Raw genomic sequence first — 26,420 nt, 5'->3', positions numbered from 1 at the left:
CATGACCTGGGCTCTGAATACTCATGTCTCACTGTGTTTATCATGCAGTTTGGTGAAAGTGAATGGTTACTGTTCAGAGGAATTAACTTATTTTGCAGTGATAGTCCTCTGACTTTTCTGTTTGTCACTAGTTTGGCTTAAAAAAAGTTGGCTTAGTTTTGATTATTTTTTGTTGGAACAGTTGTTGTTCACAGGAATAGACTTAGTTTGTGTATATTCATAACTTGGGGCTCTGCATCTGTGCTCAATAGTAGTTTGCAAAACGATTGTTTTCCCACAGTCTGGCAAATGAGACTTCTGCAAAAATAAATGTTCCCTTTGGAATAATAAATAAAAGTTGGGAACTACATGTTCTGGACTTGGTTTTTTGAACATATCTATCCTATTTCCATTGCGTCTTTTAGTTTAGTTGAGTGTAAAACCGCTGTCACACAAAGCAATTTGGACATAATTACTGTTGCAGTTGTAGGTTGCAAGTGACATTATCTCAAGCAACTTTGCTGATACATGATGCAACTCAAACTGTCAGATCTCTATTCTAAACATCTCTCTCTCTCTCTCTCTCTCTCTCTCTCTCTCTCTCTCTCTCTCTCTCTCTCTCTCTCTCTCTCTCTCTCTCTCTCTCTCTCTCTCTCTCTCTCTCTCTCTCTCTCTCTCCTCTCTCTCTCTCTCTCTCTCTCTCGTTCCAGGTGAGAAGCAGAGCTCGATCAGAGCAGCGTAGGAAGCAGGCATGAGCGCAGGAGGCCGTCACGCTGTGGTGACCACCCCTCCCCCGCCCAGCGGCGGCGGAGGACCCGGTGGTCCTAAGGAACGATACTTCGACCGCATCGACCCCAACGACCCCGAGTACCTGAGAGAGAGGAACATGTCACCTGACCTCAGACAGGACTTCAATATGATGGAACAGAAGAAGAGAGTCACACAGATACTACAGAGTCCTGTAAGTAGGAGGGAGGGAGGGAGTCACACAGATACTACGGAGTCCTGTTAGTAGGAGGGAGGGAGGGAGTCACACAGATACTACGGAGTCCTGTTAGTAGGAGGGAGGGAGGGAGAGAGAGAGGGAGTCACACAGATACTACGGAGTCCTGTTAGTAGGAGGTAGGGAGGGAGGGAGAGGGGGAGGGAGGGAGTCACACAGATACTACGGAGTCCTGTTAGTAGGAGGGAGGGAGGGAGAGAGGGAGGGAGTCACACAGATACTACGGAGTCCTGTTAGTAGGAGGGAGGGAGGGAGAGAGAGGGGGAGGGAGGGAGTCACACAGATACTACGGAGTCCTGTTAGTAGGAGGGAGGGAGAGATACTACCGAGTCCTGTATTTAGGAGAGATAGAGAGATAGAGAGAGGGAGGGAGGGAGTCAGACAGATACTACAGAGTCCTGTAAGTAGGAGAGATAGAGAGAGGGAGGGAGGGAGTCAGACAGATACTACAGAGTCCTGTAAGTAGGAGATCTGGCCTGATGCTCATTTTGACTTTGTTTTGTTTTACCCCATATGTAACTCTGTGTTGTTGTTTTTATCGCACTGCTTTGCTTTATCTTGGCCAGGTCGCAGTTGTAAATGAGAACTTGTTCTCAACTGGTTTACCTGGTTAAATAAAGGTGAAATAAAAAATAAAAAAATAAAAAAGATAGAGGGAGGGAGGGAGTCAGACAGATACTACAGAGTCCTGTAAGTAGGAGAGATAGAGAGATAGAGAGAGGGAGGGAGTCAGACAGATACTACAGAGTCCTGTAAGTAGGAGAGATAGAGAGATAGAGAGAGGGAGGGAGTCAGACAGATACTACAGAGTCCTGTAAGTAGGAGAGGTAGAGAGATAGAGAGAGGGAGGGAGTCAGACAGATACTACAGAGTCCTGTAAGTAGGAGAGATAGAGAGATAGAGAGAGGGAGGGAGTCAGACAGATACTACAGAGTCCTGTAAGTAGGAGAGATAGAGAGAGGGAGGGAGGGAGTCAGACAGATACTACAGAGTCCTGTAAGTAGGAGAGATAGAGAGATAGAGAGAGGGAGGGAGTCAGACAGATACTGCAGAGTCCTGTAAGTAGGAGAGATAGAGAGATAGAGAGAGGGAGGGAGGGAGTCAGACAGATACTACAGAGTCCTGTAAGTAGGAGAGATAGAGAGATAGAGAGAGGGAGGGAGGGAGTCAGACAGATACTACAGAGTCCTGTAAGTAGGAGAGATAGAGCGATAGAGAGAGGGAGGGAGTCAGACAGACTTCACTTGCTTTGGCAATGTTAACATACGTTTCCCATGCCAATAAAGCCCTTGAATTGAATTGAATTGAATAGAGAGAGGGAGGGAGTCAGACAGATACTACAGAGTCCTCTAAGTAGGGGTGGGACAATGTGAGTGTGAGAGAGAGAGAAAGAAACAGAGAGGTGCATCTGGCCTGATGCTCATTTTGACATCAAGAGGACAATTTATATTGTTCACCAGTTGTTGGGAATTTAACATATCGGAAATATTCTGTTTGTGAATGAGAGTTCCCTGCTTTTTTGCTGGCGGTCGCCATTTCAAACCCCTTAGGGGTTAACACACTGACGTTGTGACAGAGACCACAGAAACACTCCAGCAGTCAGCACGGCAGACTGTTTCAGCACGGCAGACCCAACATTACTGCCACAGAGTCTACCTACCACACCCTTTCTCATAAACAGGATAGCTTACTAGCCCTGCAACATAAAGCATGTCTGTAAACTCTGTAGTCTGTTCTCCCAGCCCCTAACTCACTCAGACACACCTGTTTGTTTACCTGCAGGTATTGACTCAAGGAAGTGGGCATGTCTGTAGCTCAGGTTCATAGCTTTCGGCTGTGTGTGTGTCCGAGTGTGTGTGTGTGTGTGTGTGTCCGAATGTGTGTATGTCCGAGTGTGTGTGTATGTCCGAGTGTGTGTGTGTGTGTGTCCGAGTGTGTGTGCGTGCGCTGGTGTAGTCATGTTCTATTTAAAGCGTTAAATGGGATCCACATTACTACACATGCTCCCGCGGGTTCTTTGGCGCGCTTTTATACCAGCTGTCAGGAGATCAGGAGACGATCGCAGAGTGTCTCGCTGCTTTTCACGTGTGTGTGTGTGTGTGTCTTTTGTCTGAAAATGTCTATGTTGAAGGGTTGTAAATGCGTGTGTTTGCCTACTTGAGTATGTGCGTGCGTGTGCATGTAACTGTGTGGGTGTTGTTGTAATCTGCTTCAATAAGTAGGACCATGGAGTTCTCCCTGACCATGTCACATCACCAGGTAAACTGGTCCAGGGTCCAGAGTTCTTCCTGACCATGTCACATCACCAGGTAAACTGGTCCAGGGTCCAGAGTTCTCCCTAACCATGTCACATCACCAGGTAAACTGGTCTATAGGACCCAGAGTTCTCCCTGACCATGTCCAATTTTTTCTCTCCTGGATAGATCACGTAGTCAGGAAAACCTCCTGGTCCTATAACAATGGACCAATAGACATGGCATAGAGAGAATAACTGTGCACTTGTGTCCTACGTGGTCTCATTCCCTCCCAGTCACACTAGTTCCTATGGAGTCATGGGCTGTGTCTGAAATGTCACTGTGTAGTGCACTACTTTTGACCAGAGCCCATAGGGATCCCATAGGGCACTATATAGGGAATAGGGTGCCATTTCAGACCCATTCCCACCCAGTCACATGGCTGCATGGGAACTAGACTATAGGTCGATATACGTGACCCATCGTCAACCAATCAGATATTAGTAAAACCATCTGATATATAAGGTTGAGTCGTTAGATAGAATTGAATTTGGCATCCACTTACACATGCTGCTGCTATTTCTAGCCATGGACACACGCACATCTCGGTGGAGCACAGCAAGGCTCACTTAGTCTGAGTGATTTAGTGATGCGATGCGGCAAATAGGGAAGCAATGTGTGTGTGCGTGTTTGTGTGTGTGTGTGCAGTTGGGTTGTGTATATTCACTGCTACTGCGGTTTGGGAGAAGGAAGCAGACTTGAATTTCTTCTCCTCAGGCTTACAATGACTGGATAATTTATGGAGCCTCCCTGACTCTAACCCCCTGTGAGAGGAAGTGTTTCGTCCATGGTTTCTTTCTTTTGTTGTTCTCTTTATAACTTTTAACATCTCATTCTAAAGAACATTAGCATGCGTATTCTCTGAGGAACTTTTGAAACTTCAAACTGGAAGCTTTTCTGAGAGACTATCCCATTTAGTTTGGCATTTAGGTTATAAAGCAAAGTATTTGAGCTATCTTTTGGTTTGGCATTTACGTTATCTCAACGTTTCCTAGCTAGCTTATGCTTGAGCATTTAGGTTATAGAGCAATATGGCTTAGATAGCTTTTGTGCTGACATTTACATTATCTTTCAATGAGAGACCGAGAAGTAGAGAAAGATGGAGAGAGCGAGAGACAGAGAAGTAGAGAGAGAGAGAGATACGGAGAGAGCGAGAGACAGAGAGAAGTAGAGAAAGAGAGACAGAGAGATACAGAGAGAGAGAGACAGAGAAGTAGAGGAAGAGAGAGAGAGATACGGAGACAGAGAGAAGTAGAGAAAGAGAGAGAGAGATACGGAGAGAGCGAGACAGAGAGAAGTAGAGGAAGAGAGAGATACGGAGAGAGAGAGAGTATTGAGATGTTAGGGTAGGCAGTACAGACTCAACCCCAGGGAGGAAAGCGCTGGTCAAAAGCTGCAGGCAGTGTTGCAGCTGAAATGGGGGACCGATTTTTTACTGACGCACACATCAATATCATTGATTGGTTGGCACTTGCTCCCACTCTCTTGGTCTCTCTCTCTCTCTCTCTCTCTCTCTCTCTCTCTCTCTCTCTCTCTCTCCCACCTTGCAACACAGTCCACATGAGAGTATAATTGTGCTGACTTAACTATCAAGGCTATCAAGGCTATGATTCACTTGGACCATGGTGTGTGTGTGTGTGTGTGTGTCTCTCTTTAACTGTGAGTATTTATTTTACAAATTGTCAGCGGTGACGTAAAACCCTTTAATCACCTCACACACAATAAAGTGTCCACACACACACACAATACAAGTGTCCACACACACACACACACACACACAGACTACAAGTGTGAACACGCTTGATAGCAAACCCAGCTACAGTCTAGTCATAAAGGGTTTGTTGTCCTTTCCCACGCTACAGGGAACAGCTGCATCCCAACAGTCTTACCTGTCTGTCACCAACCATAGAGTCAGCAGGAAGAGGAACATCCCAACAGTCTTACCTGTCAGTCACCAACCATAGAGTCAGCAGGAAGAGGAACATCCCAACAGTCTTACCTGTCAGTCACCAACCATAGAGTCAGCAGGAAGAGGAACATCCCAACAGTCTTACCTGTCTGTCACCAACCATAGAGTCAGCAGGAAGAGGAACATCCCAACAGTCTTACCTGTCTGTCACCAACCATAGAGTCAGCAGGAAGAGGAACATCCCAACATTCTTACCTGTCTGTCACCAACCATAGAGTCAGCAGGAAGAGGAACATCCCAGCAGTCTTACCTGTCTGTCACCAACCATAGAGTCAGCAGGAAGAGGAACATCCCAATAGTCTTACCTGTCTGTCACCAACCATAGAGTCAGCAGGAAGAGGAACATCCCAATAGTCTTACCTGTCTGTCACCAACCATAGAGTCAGCAGGAAGAGGAACATCCCAACAGTCTTACCTGTCTGTCACCAACCATAGAGTCAGCAGGAAGAGGAACATCCCAACAGTCTTACCTGTCTGTCACCAACCATAGAGTCAGCAGGAAGAGGAACATCCCAACAGTCTTACCTGTCTGTCACCAACCATAGAGTCAGCAGGAAGAGGAACATCCCAACAGTCTTACCTGTCTGTCACCAACCATAGAGTCAGCAGGAAGAGGAACATCCCAACAAATAGATAGTTGAATGCTAGGCTGATTTCTTTTAACAACACTTTAGGTAATACATAAATATAACATACACTTGTGCACTGTGTAACATTTATATACTAAAGGCTTTAATATAGTGCGGTTTATGGCTTTCTCACACCAAATATAAGCCTTTATTCTGATATGATTAAAAGAGGAAGTCTTAGGAGTTCTGCTCCTCGCCGAAGCCCGTATGTCAAAGCCGTGTCAGACTGACCAGACTCTCTGGTCAGTGTGTATCCTCAAACAGCTTCCTTCTCACAATGAATGATACTGGACCAGCTCCAATCTGCATGTCTTCATAATGAGAGAGAAACTCAAAGACTATATTAAAGACACCATTTTGAAAGATTAATATCTCTATTCGTTGTGAATGCTCACAGAATCCTCTCTTCCTGATTGAGGATAACAGCCTGACCCTCCAACCAATCATACACGTCCTTCCATACGCTCCAACCAATAACTGGAGAGACAATAACTGGAGAGACGTGGCTTGGCTTTTCAGTTTAGTGGCAGGATGGTGGACGGATATTCATGTCAAGAGAAGGACACCAGGCCAGCCTGATTAGATTTGGCCTCTGGCTGTTTGTTTCAACTCAATGTTAGGAAAGTATTGTGGCACAGTGTTGCCTCGCGAGTTGAAACACACACACACACACACACACACACACACACACACACCACAGCAGCTAGCTGACATGCTCTTCCGTGAGCTGTAGCTGTGTTTTATTTTAGTCTCTCTGCAGAGGATTAAAGGGTTGGAAAATGTATGATCACATCCTCTTTAATCTGTTAGATGAAGATGATGGGGAGGAAATCCCTGCCGCTCAGCATTATAATCTGGCTTTGAACACATCACAAGCTCACACACTGCAAATGCCTGCCACAGTGTGTGTGTGTGTGTGTGTGTGTGTGTGTGTGTGTGTGTGTGTGTGTGTGTGTGTGTGTGTGTGTGTGTGTGTGTGTGTGTGTGTGTGTGTGTGTGTGTGTGTGTGTGTGTGTGTGTGTGTGTGTGTGTCATACGAAAGTGCAGGCCTTTTCCAGTAAAAGACTATTAAGATTGATGCAGATTCAGAAGTAATAAAGGCAGTTGTAATCAAGTTCCGCACACAGGATCCTCCCCAGGCCTGATAAATAGAACCATGGGAGCAGGATGGAGTTTATGACAAGTCTTTTCACTCCCGCCTGTGTAACAGCACAGTCGACAGTATAATAGAAAAGTCCAGAACAAACCCCAAGCCCAGCAGACACCCTATCCACATCCGCACCACTGCAGTGCAGCTACCAGACCTAGCCAAAACTGTCACTATGGCAACAGGGCCCGAGCGATAGCGGAATGTTTGGCCCCGACTCAGAACCCCTCAGAACCCCTAGAGTTCTACTGGGTCTGTGTTCTGTTCTGTGTTCCCAGGGGATGCTGTAGAGATTTTAAAAACCACCCCCACAAGGGGAGAAATTAATCGACCCGGTCCCATCCGCAAACAATAATGGACTGTCCCATGGGGCCAGCCGGCAGGGGGGTTAGAGAAGAGTAGACTGTCAGAGATGTTTTGTGTTTAGGGTGAGACTCTGAAACGGCTCTATCTATACCCAGACTGTTGTGGAGTTGACTACTCGTGTGTGTGTTTTGTGTTGTGTGTTGTGTGTGTGTGTTTTGTTCCGAGCAGAGACATGGAATAAAAGCATTAATATTGGATGTGTTCCCATTTAGGAAGTCATTGTACTGAAATGGTGTCACGTCCTATTTCTTCCTCCTCTCTGAATCTTCTTTTTAAGAGTTGTGCTGTAAGACGTTTCTAAGAGTTGACCCAGGTCACTAAGTAACAGAACAACGGTTTGTCTCTTGCAAAAGCAACAATTTCAACATGGTGGCCCATCCCGTTGCCAGTTAGTCATACTATACAGTCTTTCAAGCTATTACTTGTTTATTACAATTCAGTTTATTGGCTTTTGATCTCTTTTTATAGTTTATATAGCTAACATTTGATATGTAATAATAGGGATTTATGTGTTTCAGTACATTAAGACTAACCCCTTTCATTACCCTGCTATTGTAAACACTTTATCTTCCAAATTATAGTGTCGTTGTTATAAAGAGATAATAAGATGTAATGGGATATCAAAGTTATTGCCTAGTAACTCTTGTATTGGGCATAATTCATTTGATGAATCGTGAGTTTCAATATAGTCAACACTGTGGTAAATCTAAACGCCTCCGTTTCCTTGATCCTTAGCTCTACCTGTCCTAGTTCCAGTTGTGGCAGTGTTTTGGGAGCAGTACTGGGGCACAGTCAGGAAGGGAGGTGCACAGAGAAACATATGGAGAGGAAGATAATAAAAGACAGAATGGGGTAAAGAAGGGTGTGTAGTAGTGTAAAGAAGGGTGTGTAGTAGTGTAAAGAAGGGTGTGTAGTAATAATAATAATAATAATATGCCATTTAGCAGACGCTTTTATCCAAAGCGACTTACAGTCATGCGTGCATACATTTTTGTGTATGGGTGGTCCCGGGGATCGAACCCACTACCTTGGCGTTACAAGTGCCGTGCTCTACCAGCTGAGCTACAGAGGACCACAGTGTAAAGAAGGGTGTGTAGTAGTGTAAAGAAGGGTGTGTAGTAGTGTAAAGAAGGGTGTGTAGTAGTGTAAAGAAGGGTGTGTAGTAGTGTAAAGAAGGGTGTGTAGTAGTGTAAAGAAGGGTGTGTAGTAGTGTAAAGGAGGGTGTGTAGTAGTGTGAAGAAGGGTGTGTAGAAGTGTGAAGAAGGGTGTGTAGAAGTGTGAAGAAGGTTGTGTAGTAGTGTGAAGAAGGGTGTGTAGGAGTGTAAAGAAGGGAGTGTAGTAGTGTAAAGAAGGGAGTGTAGTAGTGTGTGCATGTATCAGTACTGCTGGAAGTAGTGCAGGGGGACTTGAGGTTGTGGAGATTACAGAAGGATAGACCTCTCTGTCCCTGGCCAGCCAGACAGTCAGTCAGTCAGTCTGGGTTTACTGAGAGAGTGACACCCAAGGACCAGTCTAATCTGTGATTAATGTCTTCATTTTCAATTTCTCTCTCTCTCCCTCCCCCCGTCTCCAGGCCTTTAAGGATGAGTTGGAGGGGCTGATTGAGGAGCAGAAGAAGAAAGGCAACAACCCCACTGGTCTCCTGGCCCTCAGACAGATCGCTGACTTCTTCATGTCTTCATCCGTGGCTGGCTTCAGCACCTCACCCCTCAGTAAGTAGTAGTGTTGGTACGGCCCGTAACCCCCCCCCCCCCCCCTCAGTAAGTAGTAGTGTTGGTACTGCCCGTAATCCCCCTCAGTAAGTAGTAGTGGTATGGCCCGAACTCCCCTCAGTGAGTAATAGTGTTGGTACGGCCTGTAACCCCCCTCAGTGAGTAGTAGTGGTACGTCCATTAGGCCAACCATAGCAAAACATGTAGCAAAGTAAAATGAAAATGAGCATTTCTTATTGAATGTTCAGGTAATCCCTCCCTGTTTCGGTCCGTTTTTCTTTTTTCTGCCTAATGAATACAATCCTGGTGGTACAGCCCATAACCCCCCTCAAGGAGTAGTGCTGTTGGTACAGCCTGTCACCCAGGCAACACCCAACTGCCACTCATTTGAGCAGCATACCATCTTTGCCACAGCCTATTGACTTTCAACTAGGCCAATATTGTTAACTCTATTGTTTTTGAAAAGTGGAGACTTCCAAATCTGTATAGGCACACACACACACACACACACACACACACACACACACACACACAATCTATCAGTAACCTGTCCCTCCTAGCTGACTCCGGAAAAGCCTTGCATATTTCCCTCCGTTTTCATCCCCTGTTCATTCCAAGTTTCCACATGTGAAGTCTGTTTCCAATCATGCAATTACAGACCTCGGAATGTGGAACTAATGATGAATTACCACCACGACCACTATAATATAGAGTCCCCAGTTATACCTCATATATCCCATAATATGTCCACATAATAACACCACTAATCTCAGCAACCAGCGGGCAGTTATGGAATTTGCTGTAAATGAGGAAAGAAAAGGATAAGATTGTCAAGGATTATTTCTTACTTAAGAAATATGTGAAGTAAGATCATTACATTTGTTAAAACTTACTGTAACTACATGTAATTATCTTTGATATTAACATTGCCAGTGTCAAAGGATGGCTTGTTGCTATTTGTATCCACTGTCCAGTGTAGAGAACTCTATAGTAAATCAGTTGGTTAGACGAGACAGCCCCAGATGTATTCTATCTCTGTCTCAGATGGTTATTATTGGTTATTAACAACTGATCTGAAATCTCTTTAGTATCGTGTCTCTAAATAAAACATGTATTGAATGATAGAATTGGTTTCCTGTTAGAACAGTTGATGTACTTAGTGCTTAGAATCTGTCTCGATTCCCAGGCCGCAGGTAATCTAATATGCCGGCTGTGAGTATTGATTGTTATTGATTAATATAATTATTAATATATTCATATTGATAATTATACAGCGAATAATAGAGCTATTAATCCCCACACCCAACAATAATAAACATTTTAAACCCTCTCTGCTTTGCTTTCTCTGCTCACCCCCTCTCCAGGCCTTGGAATGGTCACTCCCATCAACGACATGTATGGAGTGGAGTCTACCACTCTGGTGAAGGGGGAGAAGCAGACACGCTGCAAACTGGCCAGCCTCTACAGACTGGTGGACCTCTTCAGCTGGGCACACTTCGCCAGCTCCTACATCACAGTAAGAAAAAAACCTTGCAGTAACCTTGCAATAACCTCAGTCATAACCATGTCATAACGCATCATAAACCTATTCTGTAGAACTGTGTTTTGAGACATACTGCAAGCAGGTATGTGCCATCTGAGTTCTGCTTAGAGTGAACTATGTTCTGTCTATCCCCTGCCTACAATGCTACCTTCAGGATATGTTTTCAAGACACATAGAACTGTGTGCCCGTCCTTTTGTTTGGGAGCAGTGTGTTTGAGCATCAGGTCCCTAAAGTTTTGCTTGTGTCAGCAGCAGCACTGTGAAGTTTCAAGGTCATAACAAGGTGTTTTGTTGTTGTTGTGTCCAGGTCCGAGTCAGCAGAGAGCAGGACCACATCCTTGTCATCCCCAGAGGGCTGTCATTCGCTGAGGCATCCGCATCCAACCTGGTAAGTCCAATCACAACGCACCAGGAAGCACATGCACCCAATCACAACCAAGCAAAACAAACCTGTACCCAATCAGGAAAGAGCTATCTCTTTTTAGACGTGTGCTGGGTTGTGTTCAGTAGTACCAAACAGGATAAAATGTTTTGAAATGGAAGAGCAACTATCTGAAATTGTCCAATAAGAACACTCATTGTCATTCTCCAATTCAAACTGTTTTATCCCATTTGGTCCTACTGAACACAGCCTAGGTTGGAGGTGTAGTCTGTGTGTTTGTGCCAGGTGCCAGATTAAGCCAATATACTGCGTCATGTGGAGTAAAAGGTTTCTGGCAGCCCTTCTCACAAACCCGGCACAACAGCGCCAATGCTTAATCAGCCGTCTATTTCCTTGAATTATTTGAGAGAGAACTATTAGATTAGCAGAAATCTAACATTCTGGCACAGAGGCCGACACACACACACACACACACATACATACATACACACACACACACACACACACACACACACACACACACACACACACACACTGGTCTGTGTTTTGTCGAGCCATGGCGGTCAGGGGAGTAGCCGGCCGCGACCGGGAGACTCATGGGCGGTGCACAATTGGCCCAGCGTCGTCCAGGGTAGGGGAGGGAATGGCCGGCAGGGATGTAGCTCAGTTGATAGAGCATGGCGTTTGCAACGCCAGGGTTGTGGGTTCGATTCCCACGGGGGGCCAGTATAAAAAATAAAAAAATAAAATATGTATTCACTAACTGTAAGTCGCTCTGGATAAGAGCGTCTGCTAAATGACTAAAATGTAAAATGTAAATGTAGAGTAATGTGCTTGATATGGCGAATACAATGTTATCCTGCAGTTACATTACTGTATCTCTTTGTTGCTGAGATTGGTATATTGCTGACTGTGGGAATTCCTACTGTGTGTTACTTTTTGAAGGGTATTTTATCACTGACTGTTCGTTGCGTCTGTGATTGTCCATGTTATTGTCTGACTGGCTGCCATGTTATTGACCCAAGACTTACCAAAACCATTCTGCTTATGTCTCATTATCTCTGGTTTTATTACATTTTACACTTTAGTCATGTAGCAGACGCCCTTATCCAGAGCGACCTACAGGAGCAATTAGGGTTAAGTGCCTTGCTCAAGGGCACATCGACAGATTTTTCACCTAGTCGGCTCGGGGATTAGAACCAGAGACCTTTCGGTTACTGGCACAACGCTCTTAACCACTAAGCTACCTGCCGCCCAGTCATCACTAGGTTAACAGATCGTCTGTGATTGTAGTCTACTTTTCTGTGATTGTCCATGTTATTGTCTGACTGGCTGCCGTGTTATTGTCTGACTGGCTGCCGTGTTATTGTCTGACTGGCTGCCGTGTTATTGTCTGACTGGCTGCCGTGTTATTGTCTGACTGGCTGCCGTGTTATTGTCTGACTGGCTGCCGTGTTATTGTCTGACTGGCTGCCGTGTTATTGTCTGACTGGCTGCCGTGTTATTGTCTGACTGGCTGCCGTGTTATTGTCTGACTGGCTGCCGTGTTATTGTCTGACTGGCTGCCGTGTTATTGTCTGACTGGCTGCCGTGTTATTGTCTGACTGGCTACCGTGTTATTGTCTGACTGGCTGCCGTGTTATTGTCTGACTGGCTGCCGTGTTATTGTCTGACTGGATGCAGCTGGCTACTATACCCCAGCTGGCTACTATTCACCCTGTCTATTTGTCATTGCCTCTGGTCAAGTAGCATGTCAGTGGTGGTAGTGAATGCTGGGTAATGTTGTTGTCCACTGGTGTTGGCTCAGGGAAGTGCATTACAAGTTTCTATTTGTTTCTATTTCTTAGTTTGTATTTGCTGCTCCCTGTAGGTCGCTCTCTCTCACACACTCGCTGTCTCTCGCTCTCACTCACTCACTCTCACTCGCTCCAAGCACCTGTTTCTGTGACAAGTCAAGTGCACTGCAGGTGAACAATCAGAGTGAGTTGTTGACAGGTGGAACTAACAAGCATCACTCAGCTGTCTGACAGGGTGGGGCTCAGACTGGAGAGAGAGAGAGTCTCAATTGCATTCTCCTCGCTTCCCCTCTCCTCGTCTCCTTCTCAAAACCCATTGGAGAAGAAATCCAGAGGTCCCTCCCCTCCGACCTTCTCCTCCAATGGGTTTTGAGAAGGAGACGAGGAGAATGCAATTGAGATCTTCCCAGAGAGGAGAATAACTAGGCTAAAGGTCATTGTAAAGATATACAGTACTCTTCACTCCACTGTTAACCTAGTGATGACTGAATTGAATGAATTTGTTGACGGCTTCTATTTGGAAGTTGAAGAGATCCTACTCCTAGTATACGTTTGGTTTCTCTTGGTTGATGCCGTCACAGACGGCAGAGTGACATGTAGAAACGTAGTCTTTACTGTGGTACTGTAGTCACACACACAGAAAGCTTTGTCTCTGTGAGACGAATGAGACTACTATATTCTAGCTGACTACTATACCCCAGCTGGCTACTATACTCCAGCTGGCTACTATACTCCAGCTGGTTACTATACTCCAGCTGGCTACTATAATCCAGCTGGCTACTATACCCCAGCTGGCTACTATACCCCAGCTGGCTACTATAATCCAGCTGGCTACTATACTCCAGCTGGCTACTATGCCCCAGCTGGCTACTATGCCCCAGCTGGCTACTATACTCCAGCTGGCTACTATGCCCCAGCTGGCTACTATACTCCAGCTGGCTACTATACCCCAGCTGGCTACTATACTCCAGCTGGCTACTATACCCCAGCTGGCTACTATAATCCAGCTGGCTACTATACTCCAGCTGGCTACTATGCCCCAGCTGGCTACTATGCCCCAGCTGGCTACTATACTCCAGCTGGCTACTATGCCCCAGCTGGCTACTATACTCCAGCTGGCTACTATGCCCCAGCTGGCTACTATACTCCAGCTGGCTACTATACCCCAGCTGGCTACTATGCCCCAGCTGGCTACTATGCCCCAGCTGGCTACTATGCCCCAGCTGGCTACTATACTCCAGCTGGCTACTATGCCCCAGCTGGCTACTATACTCCAGCTGGCTACTATGCCCCAGCTGGCTACTATACTCCAGCTGGCTACTATACCCCAGCTGGCTACTATACTCCAGCTGGCTACTATGCCCCAGCTGGCTACTATACTCCAGCTGGCTACTATACCCCAGCTGGCTACTATACCCCAGCTGGCTACTATGCCCCAGCTGGCTACTATGCCCCAGCTGGCTACTATACCCCAGCTGGCTACTATGCCCCAGCTGGCTACTATACTCCAGCTGGCTACTATGCCCCAGCTGGCTACTATACTCCAGCTGGCTACTATACCCCAGCTGGCTGCTATACCCCAGCTGGCTACTATACTCCAGATGGCTACTATACTCCAGCTGGCTACTATACTCCAGCTGGCCAGTAAAGGCCTATTTTCTCTGTTTTCCCTTCCCTCTCTTTCTCTACTGGTCTGTTATGGGTTTGAACCCACTAAGGGGAGCGTTTTAGAGGTGGAACGCCATTAACTTCCTGAGACAAAGGAAGTCATCCAGAGCTCAGTGTGTGAAAGGTCACTGAGGGGTGAAAGGTCACTGAAAGGGGGGGGTCAGGGTTGACATTCTGGGCTCTTGCTGGGCTCAGCTGTCTGAGCTAGAAGGTGAAGGAGAGGATACCTGTAGGAAGACAGCTGTCCCTATGATTAAAGTTTGATTATGTTGTGTTATTGTTTCATTAGTAGTTAGGATGGGAACTGAGAAGTAAAGAGACATTCCACTCCGTTAGAGCTCATGGTCTTTGATACGAGGATTAGTTTGATTGATAGTTTGTTGGATCATCGTTGTTGTTGTCATCATCGTTGTAGTTGTTTTGAAAGGATGACCTGTTTGACTCCTAACTCCATGCTCCAAGCCAATCACCCAGCAGGCATTCCTTATGATGAGCCAGGCATTCACAGTCACATCCCTCTCTCTGACGTACAATACTCCCATTATAGGGCTTATTCAGTTTAGCCACATCGTAAAGCAATATGAAGGAAGGATCTGTTCGCTAGCTAGTGGATGATCTATGTAGACTCTAACAGCGTCCCAAATGGCACCCTATTCCCTACATAGGGCACTACTTTTGACCAGATCCCGATGGTCGCCCTGGTCAAAAGTGGTACACTACGTAGGGTGCCATTTGGGACAGAGACTGTGTTACGCCCTCTAGCTAGCCTTCCTCTAGGTCCTGAATTATCCCTACGGTACGATACACTTATAACACAGTTAAATGAGATCTAATACAATAGATGATGTATACGCAGAAATCATGTTTCCAAATTAGATTTGAGGATCATTTTAGTCTCACAAGAGTTCTGGCCAGCTGCTGCTATTGAAGTTGGAATGTCTCCATTGAAAATAGTACAGCAGTAAAAGAGAGGTGGAGGGGGAGAGAGAGGGGGGGGGAGAGGGGGAGAGAGAGAGGGAGACTACCCTTCTGGCTGAACTGTCCACTGAGATTCACGTCATATCTGGAGTGAGGTCAGGAGGTCAAAATGTAGCTCTGTGATTGGTTCAACTCAAAGGACCCCAAGGAATTCAACGATATCATGTGAACTCCATAGGCATGTAGGTCAACTCTCCTCTATGTCCAACAAGCTGATAGCTACCAAGGGGTCTGCTGCCTTTGTATGTCATTATCGCAGATTGAAAATGTGTCATCAGCCTGCGTCACATTTCATATTCACCTCAACAACACTTCCCTCCATACAGTAGAACCTGAGCTGTTCTGACGTTTGATTGGCAGACTGGTAGAGGGGCCCGGACATTGAAGGATGTGATTGGTCTCTTACAATCCTAACATGTGATGTAACTTAACCTGTCATTAGTGTTCGATCGGCTGGTCTGGTCTGTTCGTCTGACAGCTGCCACATTAGACATGGTTTACTGGTTGCTTTCATCTACTGGACAAACTAATCAATTCGACTGGTCTCTGTCATCCTCCCACTGGCCCATATGGCTGTCAGGCTGGAAAACAGAACAGGGTGTTTCATATTCAGCGTCTGTAACAGTATACAGTTTAGATTTAATCTGGTCATTTAGTGATTCTGTAAGTAGGGATAGACTACAAATAGATGTTATAATTATACTGAACAAAAATATAAACGCAACAGAGTTACAATTCATATAAGGAAATAAGTCAACTGAAATAAATTCATTAGGCCCTAATCAATGGATTTCACATGACTGGGCAGGGGTGCAGCGATGGGTTGGCCTTGGAGGGCATAGGCCCACCCACTTGGCAGCCAGGCCCACTCACTGGAGAGCCAGGCCCATCCAATCAGAATTAGTTTTTCCCCACAAAAGGGCTTTATTACAGACAGAAATACTCCTCCTCAGACGATCCCACAGGTGAAGAAGCCGGATGTGGAGGTCCTGGGCTGGCGTGGTTACACGTGGTCTGCGGTCGTGAGGCTGGTTGGACGTACTGCCAAATTCTCTGAAACGACGTTGGAGGCGGCTTATGGTAGAGAAATGAACATTCAATTCTCTGGCAACAGCTCTGGTGGACATTCCTGCGATCAGCATGCCAATTGCACGCTCCCTCAAAACTTGAGACATCTGTGGCATTGTGTTGTGTGACAAAACTGCACATTTTAAAGTGGTATTTTATTGTCCCCAGCACAAGGTGCACCTGTGTAATGATCATGCTGTTTAATCAGCTTCTTGATATGCCACACTTGTCAGGTGGATGTATTATCTTGGCAAAGGAGAAATGCGCACTAACAGGGATGTAAGCAAATTTGTGAATAACATTTGAGAGAAATAAGCTTTTCGTGCATATGGAACATTTCTGGGATCTTTTATTTCAGCTCATGAAACATGGGACCAACACTTTACATGTTACGTTTATATTTTTGTTCAGTGTAGATTTATTAGATAGGTTTCTTTGGCTGTGTTTTCTGATCATAATTAGTTGTGTATTGAGAACTGGCTATACTCTCTCCTCTCCTCCTCCTCTCCTCATCTTTTCATCCTCTCCTCCTCCCCTCTCTCTCTCTTTCTCTCCCTCTCTCTCTCCCTGTCTCTCGCTCTCTTTCCCTCCCTCTCTCTGCTCCCTCCAACCCTCTTTGATAGCCGGTAATCTAATGAAACAGCGGTAATTAAGTTCTCGTTGAGGACATACAGTATCAAGACAAGACCAGTTACACTGATACAGTTACGATTCCTTCTGTACATTTCCTGATGATGATGAGTATATGAATCATTTAAATTGTTATTACCCATTTCATGCATCTTTATATAGCTAGCAGATGTCTCCCTCACAATATAACCAGTGTAATCATTTTTTTTTTCTTAAGGGAGGTGATTCCATTAAACTGTGTATGTGTTTGTGTATGTAAAACCATGCATGTGTATTTTCTGTCACTGTTTATACAATGGCTAATGCTCTCTTCTCTCCTTTCTCTCCTTCCTCTCCTTCCGCCCCTCCTCTCCCCCTCTCCCTCTCCCAGGTAAAGCTGAACATCATCGGGGATGTGATTGACCAGGGCTCTACCAACCTCAGGGTTGACCCGTCAGGCTTCAGCCCCCACGCTGCCATCTATTCCATCAGGCCAGACGCACGCTGCTGCATCCACGTGCACACTCCCGCCACTGCCGCCGTGAGTTACTTTTCATTCTGTTTCATCATTCAGGATCTTAGAGGAAGACATGTTGTTTCAATAGGCATGACTTTAGACAAATATTGTCCACATTTTGATGTTTTCAAGCACACTGATTTATAATGCACTGTATGATATTGTATATGTTCATCGGCAGTTTCACCCTCTTCCCCCCCCTCTCTCTCTCTCTCTCTCTCTCTCTCTCTCTCTCTCTCTCTCTCTCTCTCTCTCTCTCTCTCGCTCTCTCGCTACCCACTTCCAGTGTCTGAATAGTTCTCACATCTCCTCCCCTCTCCTCCCATGTCTCTCCAGGTGTCGTCTATGAAGTGTGGCATCCTGCCCATCTCTCAGGAGGCCTTGATCCTGGGTGACATCGCATACTACAACTACCAGGGTAGCCTTGACGACCAGGAGGAACGCCTGGAGCTGCAGAAAGCCCTCGGACCCTCAGCCAAGGTACAGATCTAGGATCAGATTACCCCACCCCAAAACGTGATGTTAATTGTTAGTTCGGGGGATGCCAAACTGACCTTAGTTCAGTGGGTAAATCCTACTCCTACGGTACTGCTTTGACAGGACTGTTTTCTAGCTTGTGTACTGTAAAAACAGTCTTGGTGATCAAATGTACTAGCTAGTCAGCCAGCCTTAATGGCGTTGAGGTTACTGTGGTTTAGTGTCCCCTCTCTAGAATCCCCTGTACCCCCTGTATAGAGCCTCGTTATTGTTATTTTATTGTTACTTTTTATTTTTTACTTTAGTTTATTTATTTAGTAAATATTTTCTTAACTCTATTTCTTGAACTGCATTGTTGGTTAAGGGCTTGTAAGCAAGCATTTCACTGTAAGGTCTGCACCTGTTGTATTCGGCGCATGTGACAAATAACATTGGATTTGATTTGATATACTGGTAAACTATGGAGGGTTATTACCACACTGGGGAATATGGTCTTGTTAGATGTAACTGTCCTCATCTATGGTTGGGTTGTGACCGTTTTATTTTACCGTGACCCTGTGTGTATGGTGACCAGGTGCTGGTGCTGAGGAACCATGGAGTGGTGGCTCTGGGGGAAACCATCGAAGAGGCCTTTCATTACATCTACAACGCTCAGTATGCCTGTGAGATCCAGGTATACACACACTCGCTACGTAACACACACACACACACACACACACACACACACTGAAACCTGGACTTCACTCTCATCAAACAATAAATCAATAAATGCAGTAACTCATTTAGATCTAGATTCTACAGTACATTTACTGTTCTAACAGAGATTTCAGTAACAAATCATCAACAACACGACGTCACAATGGCTGTTGTCTTCATCTAACTCTTATTAGTGTTGCTGTTCCTGTTCTGGTCGTATCTGGGTTTTCCATAGGAAAGCCGGAATGTCATTTATGAGGTTGCTAAAAATATATAGAGAGAGAGTGAGAGGAAAAGGCTGGCACCAAAACAAAGAGATGATGTTAAAGCACTAGAACGCCCTACACCATCTGAATTAGAAGAGGGAGAAACACCATTTTAAATGGACTGTATATTACCCCACAACTACACCAGCAGTACAGCTTGAATGGAAAGTCAATGATTTCCAGAGTTTTGTTTGGCAAAGTGTGTATGTGTGCGTGCCCGTGTGTATACGGTTTGTAAATATGGAAGACATTACGGGGTGTGTGTGTGTGTGTGTGTGTGTGTGGGTGGGTGTTCCTGCCTGTTGTAATAGGTGCACCAAATCCAGTGGCGGCTCCTGAAAAAATTCTCAGGAGGGGCAATTTTTCTGATGATTTAGGTGACCTACACACGTGCACGAGTCCGTGCACGCGATTCCAGATATCTTTACCTCTGAATAAACTGCCTTTATTATACCATATCCACCCTGTCCAAAGTCTCTACTTGGTCTCAGTTCTCCAGTAAACTTGTGATTATCAACAGTACACAACGGTAACAAACAATTGGGGGAACTCACGGGGCAGATAGTAACCACTTAAAAGGAAGCGATTCCCAAACCTTCCATAACAAAGCCATCACCTACAGAGAGATGAACTTGGAGAAGAGTCCCCTAAGTAAGCTTGTCCTGGGCCTCTGTTCACAAACACAAACAGACCCCACACAGCCCCAGGACAACAACAACAACAACAACAACAACACAATTAGACCCAACCAAATCATGAGAAAACAAAAAGAGAATTACTTGACACATTGGAAAGAACAAACAAAAAAACAGAGCAAACTAGAATGCCATTTGGCCCTAAACAGAGAGTACACAGTGGCAGAATACCTGACCACTGTGACTGACCCAAACTTAATGAAAGCTTTGACTATGTACAGACTCAGTGACCATAGCCTTGCTATTGAGAAAGGCCGCCGTAGGCAGACCTGGCTCTCAAGAGAAGACAGGCTATGTGCACACTGCCCACAAAATGAGGTGGAAACTGAGCTGCACTTCCTAACCTCCTGCCAAATGTATGACCATATTAGAGACACATATTTCCCTCAGATTACAGCGATCCACAAAGAATTCGAAAACAAACCCAATTTTGATAAACTCCCTTATCTACTGGGTGAAAAACCACAGTGTGCCATCACAGCTGCAAGATTTGTGACCTGTTGCCACAAGAAAAGGGCAACCAGTGAAGAACAAACACCATTGTAAATACAACCCATATTTATGTTTATTTATTTTCCCATTTGTACTTTAACTATTTGCACATTGTAACAACACTGTATATATACATAATATGACATTTGAAATGTCTTTATTCTTTTGAAACTTCTGAGTGTAATGTTTACTGTTAATATTTATTGTTTATTTCACTTTTGTTTACTATCTACTTCCCTTGCTTTGGCAATGTTAACACACGTTTCCCATGCCAATAAAGCCCTTAAATTGAATTGAATTGATAGTAAGGTCGCAATGACACAGAAAGCAGTTCAATGTCGGGGTACAGAGTCGCTCTCTTACCAGGATCGCGGTCCGCTCTGACCAGGGTGAAGGTGGCCGGCTCCACTTCTCTGTCCGGGACTCATCCAGCCAAGTCTCCCAGCTGTATTGGGATTCAGCTGCCAGCAGCGTTTTCATTATTTAGTCCGTTCGTAGCGGGTATGTACACGATCAACAAGATCAGTCCAAAACCAACCACTGGAAATCCATGGTTGGCAGAATGTTTGTAAACTAAGTCTACAAATTAAAAACATAAAATAACGCCGCACTGCAGGTCGCAACAGAGACGCTTCTAGCCGCCATTGTCTTAGTTACGTTCAACGTTACGTCACGTATGACGAAAGCGCGTAAGTGCAAGCCCACAGACACCCATAGAGAATGTATTGAAAGCTTTGAAATGTGAAAAAAATAGATTTTACATGACAGGCTATGAGAGACTTCTGGGCGATTTTCAACTTGACTGAAATCGCCCCAAAAACGGGCGGGGCCATTTGAAGCACGACTTTAGCCTGATTTGACATTTAGTGGCTGGCAGATCAGACGTGAACACTGATAACTGCTGTTGCCGTGATATAATTGATTAGAAAAAAAATCCCTTCCTTTTCCCGTTTGGCAGTGCGTCGCCCATATCGCCCTATTGAACAAGCCGTCCCTGACCAAATCCCTATTTGAATCTCGGCCTCAGAGAAAAACAAAACATTAATCCAACCTAGCAAAGCCTGCTTACTATCTAAAGATAAACCCCAGGCTACGTTGTGTGTGTGGCTATTGCACAAAGTGACCTCGTATAATAACTGTAAACTGTAATATCTCCCTGGGTTACATTGTTCAATTGTCTAGTTTTTTTATCTCGATAGAATTCTGTGCCTCTCTCTTTTCTGAATAGAGATGGCTAATTACTCCTTTTCCTCTTTCCTCTGTATATAAATTATAATCTTTCTCTCTCTCTCTCTCTCTCTCTCTCTCTCTCTCTCTTTCTCTCTCCCCATCTCTCTCTCTCCCCCCATCTCTCTCTCCCCATATCTCTCTCTCTCTCTCTCTCTAGGTGAATGCATTCTCGTGTGCAGGCAGCATAGACAACCTGATTGTGTTGGATGCTGAGAAGTATAAGTCTCGGACCCATGCGGTGGCCAATGCTGGGTCTGTCAACATGGGAAGCCCACACAAGTGGAAGGTGGGAGAGCTGGAGTTTGAATCTCTCATGAGGATGCTGGATAACCTGGTGAGTGCATGGTGGTTCACACTCACACACACACACACACACGCTATGTAACGCTCACATACAAACAGACACAGACACATACACAACACACACTACACACACACACACACACTCCATCATCCCCCTCCACACACACACACACTGTAATCTACACCAGTCTATAATATCCTTGCTGTGACAGTGACTCATAGCTATGCCATATGTCCCTTTGGCACTAGCCACCAAGGTCATGGGAGGAAGGGGGGCTACCACCCACGCTACCCAGGCTATGAGTTGACCTGCTGGGCTGGCACTGCCTCAGGTGCCCCCCTCCTGCCTCTGACCTCCAGATTGTGTAACTAACAGGGCAATGGAATTCAAGGACAATGAGTTGGATTCCAACATATAGTGTACCATCCTACCCCATTTCCTCTGGCATTACCATTTCTGTGCCATCAACTGGAATTTTACTCTTTCAGTCTATCTATCTCTCACTCTTCCCTTATGGTTCAGATAACAGTTGTTTTTAACACCTTGTGCCAGTACATCACTGGTCCAGTGCAGCTGTACTGGTCCCTGTAGACTTGGGACTGGGTCAGTGATCTATGGTCTGGGCCCTGCTGGAACTGGTCCCTGTAGACTTGGGACTGGGTCAGTGATCTATGGTCTGGGCCCTGCTGGAATTCTGCCTGGGAGGCTTCATAACAACACCAGATCCCTCAAGGCTCAGACACTGCTGAGCTTACAGCAGATAGACTCTCTCTCTCCCTCCTCTCTCTCTATCCTTCTCTCTCTATCCTTCTCTCTCTCCCTTCTCTCTCTCCCTTCTCTCTCTCTCCCTTGTCTCTCTCTCTCTCTCTCTTTCTCTCTCTCTCCCTTCTCTCTCTCTCCCTTCTCTCACTCTCCCTTCTCTCGCTCTCCCTTCTCTCTCTCTCCCTTCTCTCTCTCTCTCCCTTCTCTCACTCTCCCTTCTCTCTCTCTCCCTTCTCTCTCTCCCTTCTCTCTCTCTCTCTCTCTCTCTCTCTCTCTCTCTCTCTCTCTCTCTCTCTCTCTCTCTCTCTCTCTCTCTCTCTCTTTCTCTCTCTCTTTCTCTCTCTCCCTTCTCTCTCTCTCTTCTCCCTCTCTCCTTCTCCCTCTCTCCCTTTCTTTTCTCCCTCTGCCAAAGCTTTCCTCTCCTTAACTTCTCTCTTGTCTCCCCAAGTATCTCTTCTCTCACTTGTTCTTGTCTACTGTCTTCTCTCCTCTGTCCTCTATGCAGTGTATCTGGAGATTCATTCCTCTTCTCTCCTCTGTCCTCTATGCAGTGTATCTGGAGATTCATTACTCAAAGCCCTGGGTAGATGTCCAAAGAGGACCGCTCCTATCACACAGTCTCATCTCACACCTCGTAAAAAATACTATTTCTTATAGTACAGAATATCCCGGGATAACATATGTTTCACAACACCACAGCATATACATCTGATACGGAGAGAAAGATGCATGCCAAGAACCTCATCTGATTATGATTCTGTGTTTCCTGAGTCCAGTTGAAAGGTTGAGTCTGGTCTCTGAACACCTGGTTAAAGTCTATCTGTGATTCAGACTGACAGGATAGTCTGGTGTCGATAACAAGGAGGGAGGAAGAGAGATCTAGAAAGAGAGAGGTAGAGTGAGGGATGGGAAAAGAGAGCACGAGAGAGAGTTAAGTCAGGGATAGAGAAGATGAGCGCTATACAGAGTGAGCGAGAGAGAGAGAGAGGAGAAAGACAGAAAAAGAGAGAGGGGGAGAAAGATACAGGAAATATCTGAGCACACTCCATTGTCCATAGATGCCAGGAACCCCTCCGGCTGCACATCATTGTTTTTCCATTCTCTCTCAGAGCTGAGGCCACAGCTAGGAATCATGGGATAGTGGCCGGAGACTGTGTCCCTCTCTCTCTCTCTCTCTCGCTCCGTTTTCCTTAGTGGACAGAGGCGATAGTTTTGAGTCCAGGGCTGTGTCCAAATAAAAAGGGTGGGACAGACACATTAACTACATTCCTATGTAGAGAAGATTCTACTGAGATGACTTGCACTATTGAAAATGAACTCTAGATGAATGTGGTGATCAAAGGTTCCACTATTAAAGTGTCTTCTTTCCTACCTACGGAGTAGCTTCCTACCTACCACATTTGCCTCCTCTTCCTCTCTAGGGACTTCAACACTTTGTGACAAATAAGTACTATACAAACGGAATCTGATTGGTTGATTTGTAGATGGACCTTTCTGTCATTTGTTTGTTTTTCCATACAGGGCTGCCGGACTGAACGCACTATGGACATGAAATCTAATGGATTGATTGATTTCTGTATCCTTTTCCCCACAGGGCTACCGGACAGGCTACGCTTACCGCCACCCCATCGTTCGGGAGAAGCCTCGGCACAAGTCCGACGTGGAGATCCCGGCCACGGTGACGGCGTTCATGTTCGAGGAGGAGGAGGGCGCCGCGCGGCTGCCGTTTAAGTTCCTCCAGCAGAGACAGGCCAGGGAGAAGACACGCTGGCTCAACAGCCCTAACAGTTATATGAAGGTTAACGTGGCGGCCGTGGACGAACGCACCAGGACCATGGTCAGTACCCATACTGTATGGAGGGTTAACACACACACTATACGAACACACCCGGACAATGGTTGGTACTCATACTGTAGACACACACACACACACACACACACACACACGGTCAGTGTTGATGAAACAGAGCTCCCTGTTCATGTCTACATACTCTGTTGTGCAGGACTTGGTCCTGGCTAGCTCATTAGCTAGTCTAAAGCCAATCTGATGTTCTCTGATACACATTTTCTGGGGAAACCTTATATTAGGCTGCCCTCTCCTGGTAGGTTAGATAATTACATCTTTGTGATATTACCGCATATAATGACTCAGAAAGGAATACCAGCAAGTTCACCTTGGCTGCATTTACACAGGCAGCCCAATTCTGAAAGTTTTTCCACTAATTGGTGTTTTGATCAATCACCTCCTATCATTTCACATCAGATCTTTTTCAGAGCTGATCTGATTGGTCAAAAGCTATGTCTGGTTGGACTATGTCTGGTTGGACTATGTCTGGTTGGACTATGTCTGATTGGACTATGTCTGATTGGACTATGTCTGATTGGACTATGTCTGATTGGACTATGTCTGATTGGACTATGTCTGATTGGACTATGTTTTTGTCTTTTCTGTTCTTCTCTACAGTGGATGAAGTCTGAGGAAGGTGGCAACAGCAGCGGCACTCCAATCCGGATTGAGGACCCCAATCAGTTTGTCCCTATGAACACCAACCCCAGCGAGGTGCTGGAGAGGCGAAACCGAGTGAGTCACAGATCTAGGATCAGCTACCCTCCATACATCCTAACCATAACCATCAGTAGGAGAAAGGCAAAACTGACCTTGGATCACTGTCTAGGGACAACTTCAACTTAATTCCTCTCTATTGGCCATCAGCCTATCAGCTCCTTCTCTGCCTTCCATCATCCTATCAGAACAATAATCCTTACCATACACTTCCTGGATGTGTAGCTGTTAGTGATGATGTCACTGTTTTGTCCTATCACAGATCAGAGAGCAGAACAGATTTGACATGATGACGTCCGGACCTCGCTCTCACCACCTGGCAGGCATCCCATTAGACGAACCTCGAATGGTGAGTGGCAACTCTGTATGACAAACAGATATATCTGTTGACACTTTACTTGAAGTCCTGTTCGTGATACATCCATAACACTGTCATAAACAACCTCTCAAGTAAAGTGTTACCATTATATTTCAATATTTATTTCAGTATATGACAGTCTTTTGAATTATAGGGTATATACGGCAGTCTGTAAGATGTAAGCATCCTTTAGGATTTTGCAAAGTAAGCCAGATCGTCCACGGTAGATAGGCTTAGCTATGTGTTATTGCGTTTACCAACCTTGACCAGTAGGTGGGGCTAATTACATGCATTCTTTCTAACCATAAGTACACATCTCTATGGCTCTGGGATTCTATAATGACACCAGTTCAAAGTTCCAACTTTGGTGAATAACTTAATCCTTTTGGATCTTCTTGGGAGCATTTTGGTGATTGGTATCATTTTATCACAAAGAAATAACACAATCCAGGTCTCTGCTGCCTATTATCAGAGTTTAGATTAAACTGATAAGTGCGAGATTTGATCACTTATTAAATATTGTTCTCCTACATGGTGTATGTCATGTGTTGAAGGATCAGCCGGTCCGTGTAAAGGTAATATATCTACAGGGCTTTTTGAATTCTACAGTGTGCAGTGTTAGTGCATTTTTTAAAACCCGTTTGTCGTTTCAGTTGGTGTCCCGTTAGGTCACATCATCACTGTTTGTGTGTTTTGGAGGTGGGAGTGAAATGGAGTGTTTACGCATGATAGTGTACTCCACCAATGAATGACCCATGTTTTGCTACTTCCTTATGTCACCAAATGTGTGTTGTGCATGTTCTGATGTGGTTGTGACAGAACAGCATTCATATTAGACAGTGTCTCTTAATAAGTGTGTGTTTGTGTGATATGCCCATTTCTATTGAATTGTGTGTTAGTGTGTGTTGTGGTTTACG

General features: G+C 45.3%; 1 protein-coding gene across 2 annotated transcripts in view; it reads left to right on the top strand.

The window, feature by feature from the left end:
* The first annotated feature begins 686 nt into the window (after positions 1-686).
* The window catches only part of LOC311125823 (gamma-adducin-like), a 37,263-nt gene continuing 11,529 nt past the window's right edge, over positions 687-26,420 (top strand). The window contains exons 1-11 of one of the 2 annotated variants that reach the window (XM_084199853.1): positions 687-940; positions 8,961-9,099; positions 10,464-10,615; positions 10,950-11,030; positions 17,535-17,684; positions 17,997-18,140; positions 18,712-18,810; positions 21,674-21,850; positions 24,177-24,419; positions 25,047-25,163; positions 25,408-25,494. In XM_084199853.1, the coding sequence (XP_084055979.1) occupies positions 731-940; positions 8,961-9,099; positions 10,464-10,615; positions 10,950-11,030; positions 17,535-17,684; positions 17,997-18,140; positions 18,712-18,810; positions 21,674-21,850; positions 24,177-24,419; positions 25,047-25,163; positions 25,408-25,494 (1,599 nt within the window). In that variant the 5' untranslated portion in view covers positions 687-730. The remainder of the gene's footprint in view (positions 941-8,960; positions 9,100-10,463; positions 10,616-10,949; positions 11,031-17,534; positions 17,685-17,996; positions 18,141-18,711; positions 18,811-21,673; positions 21,851-24,176; positions 24,420-25,046; positions 25,164-25,407; positions 25,495-26,420) is intronic. The other variant, XM_084199854.1, reaches the window with a different exon arrangement.

Source organism: Coregonus lavaretus (genome assembly GCF_964263955.1).
Source record: "Coregonus lavaretus genome assembly, contig: HAP1_SCAFFOLD_4681, whole genome shotgun sequence".
Taxonomy (NCBI): domain Eukaryota; kingdom Metazoa; phylum Chordata; class Actinopteri; order Salmoniformes; family Salmonidae; genus Coregonus; species Coregonus lavaretus.
The sequence above is the reverse complement of the archived record's forward strand: the minus strand, read 5'-3'. Positions and strand labels throughout refer to the sequence as shown.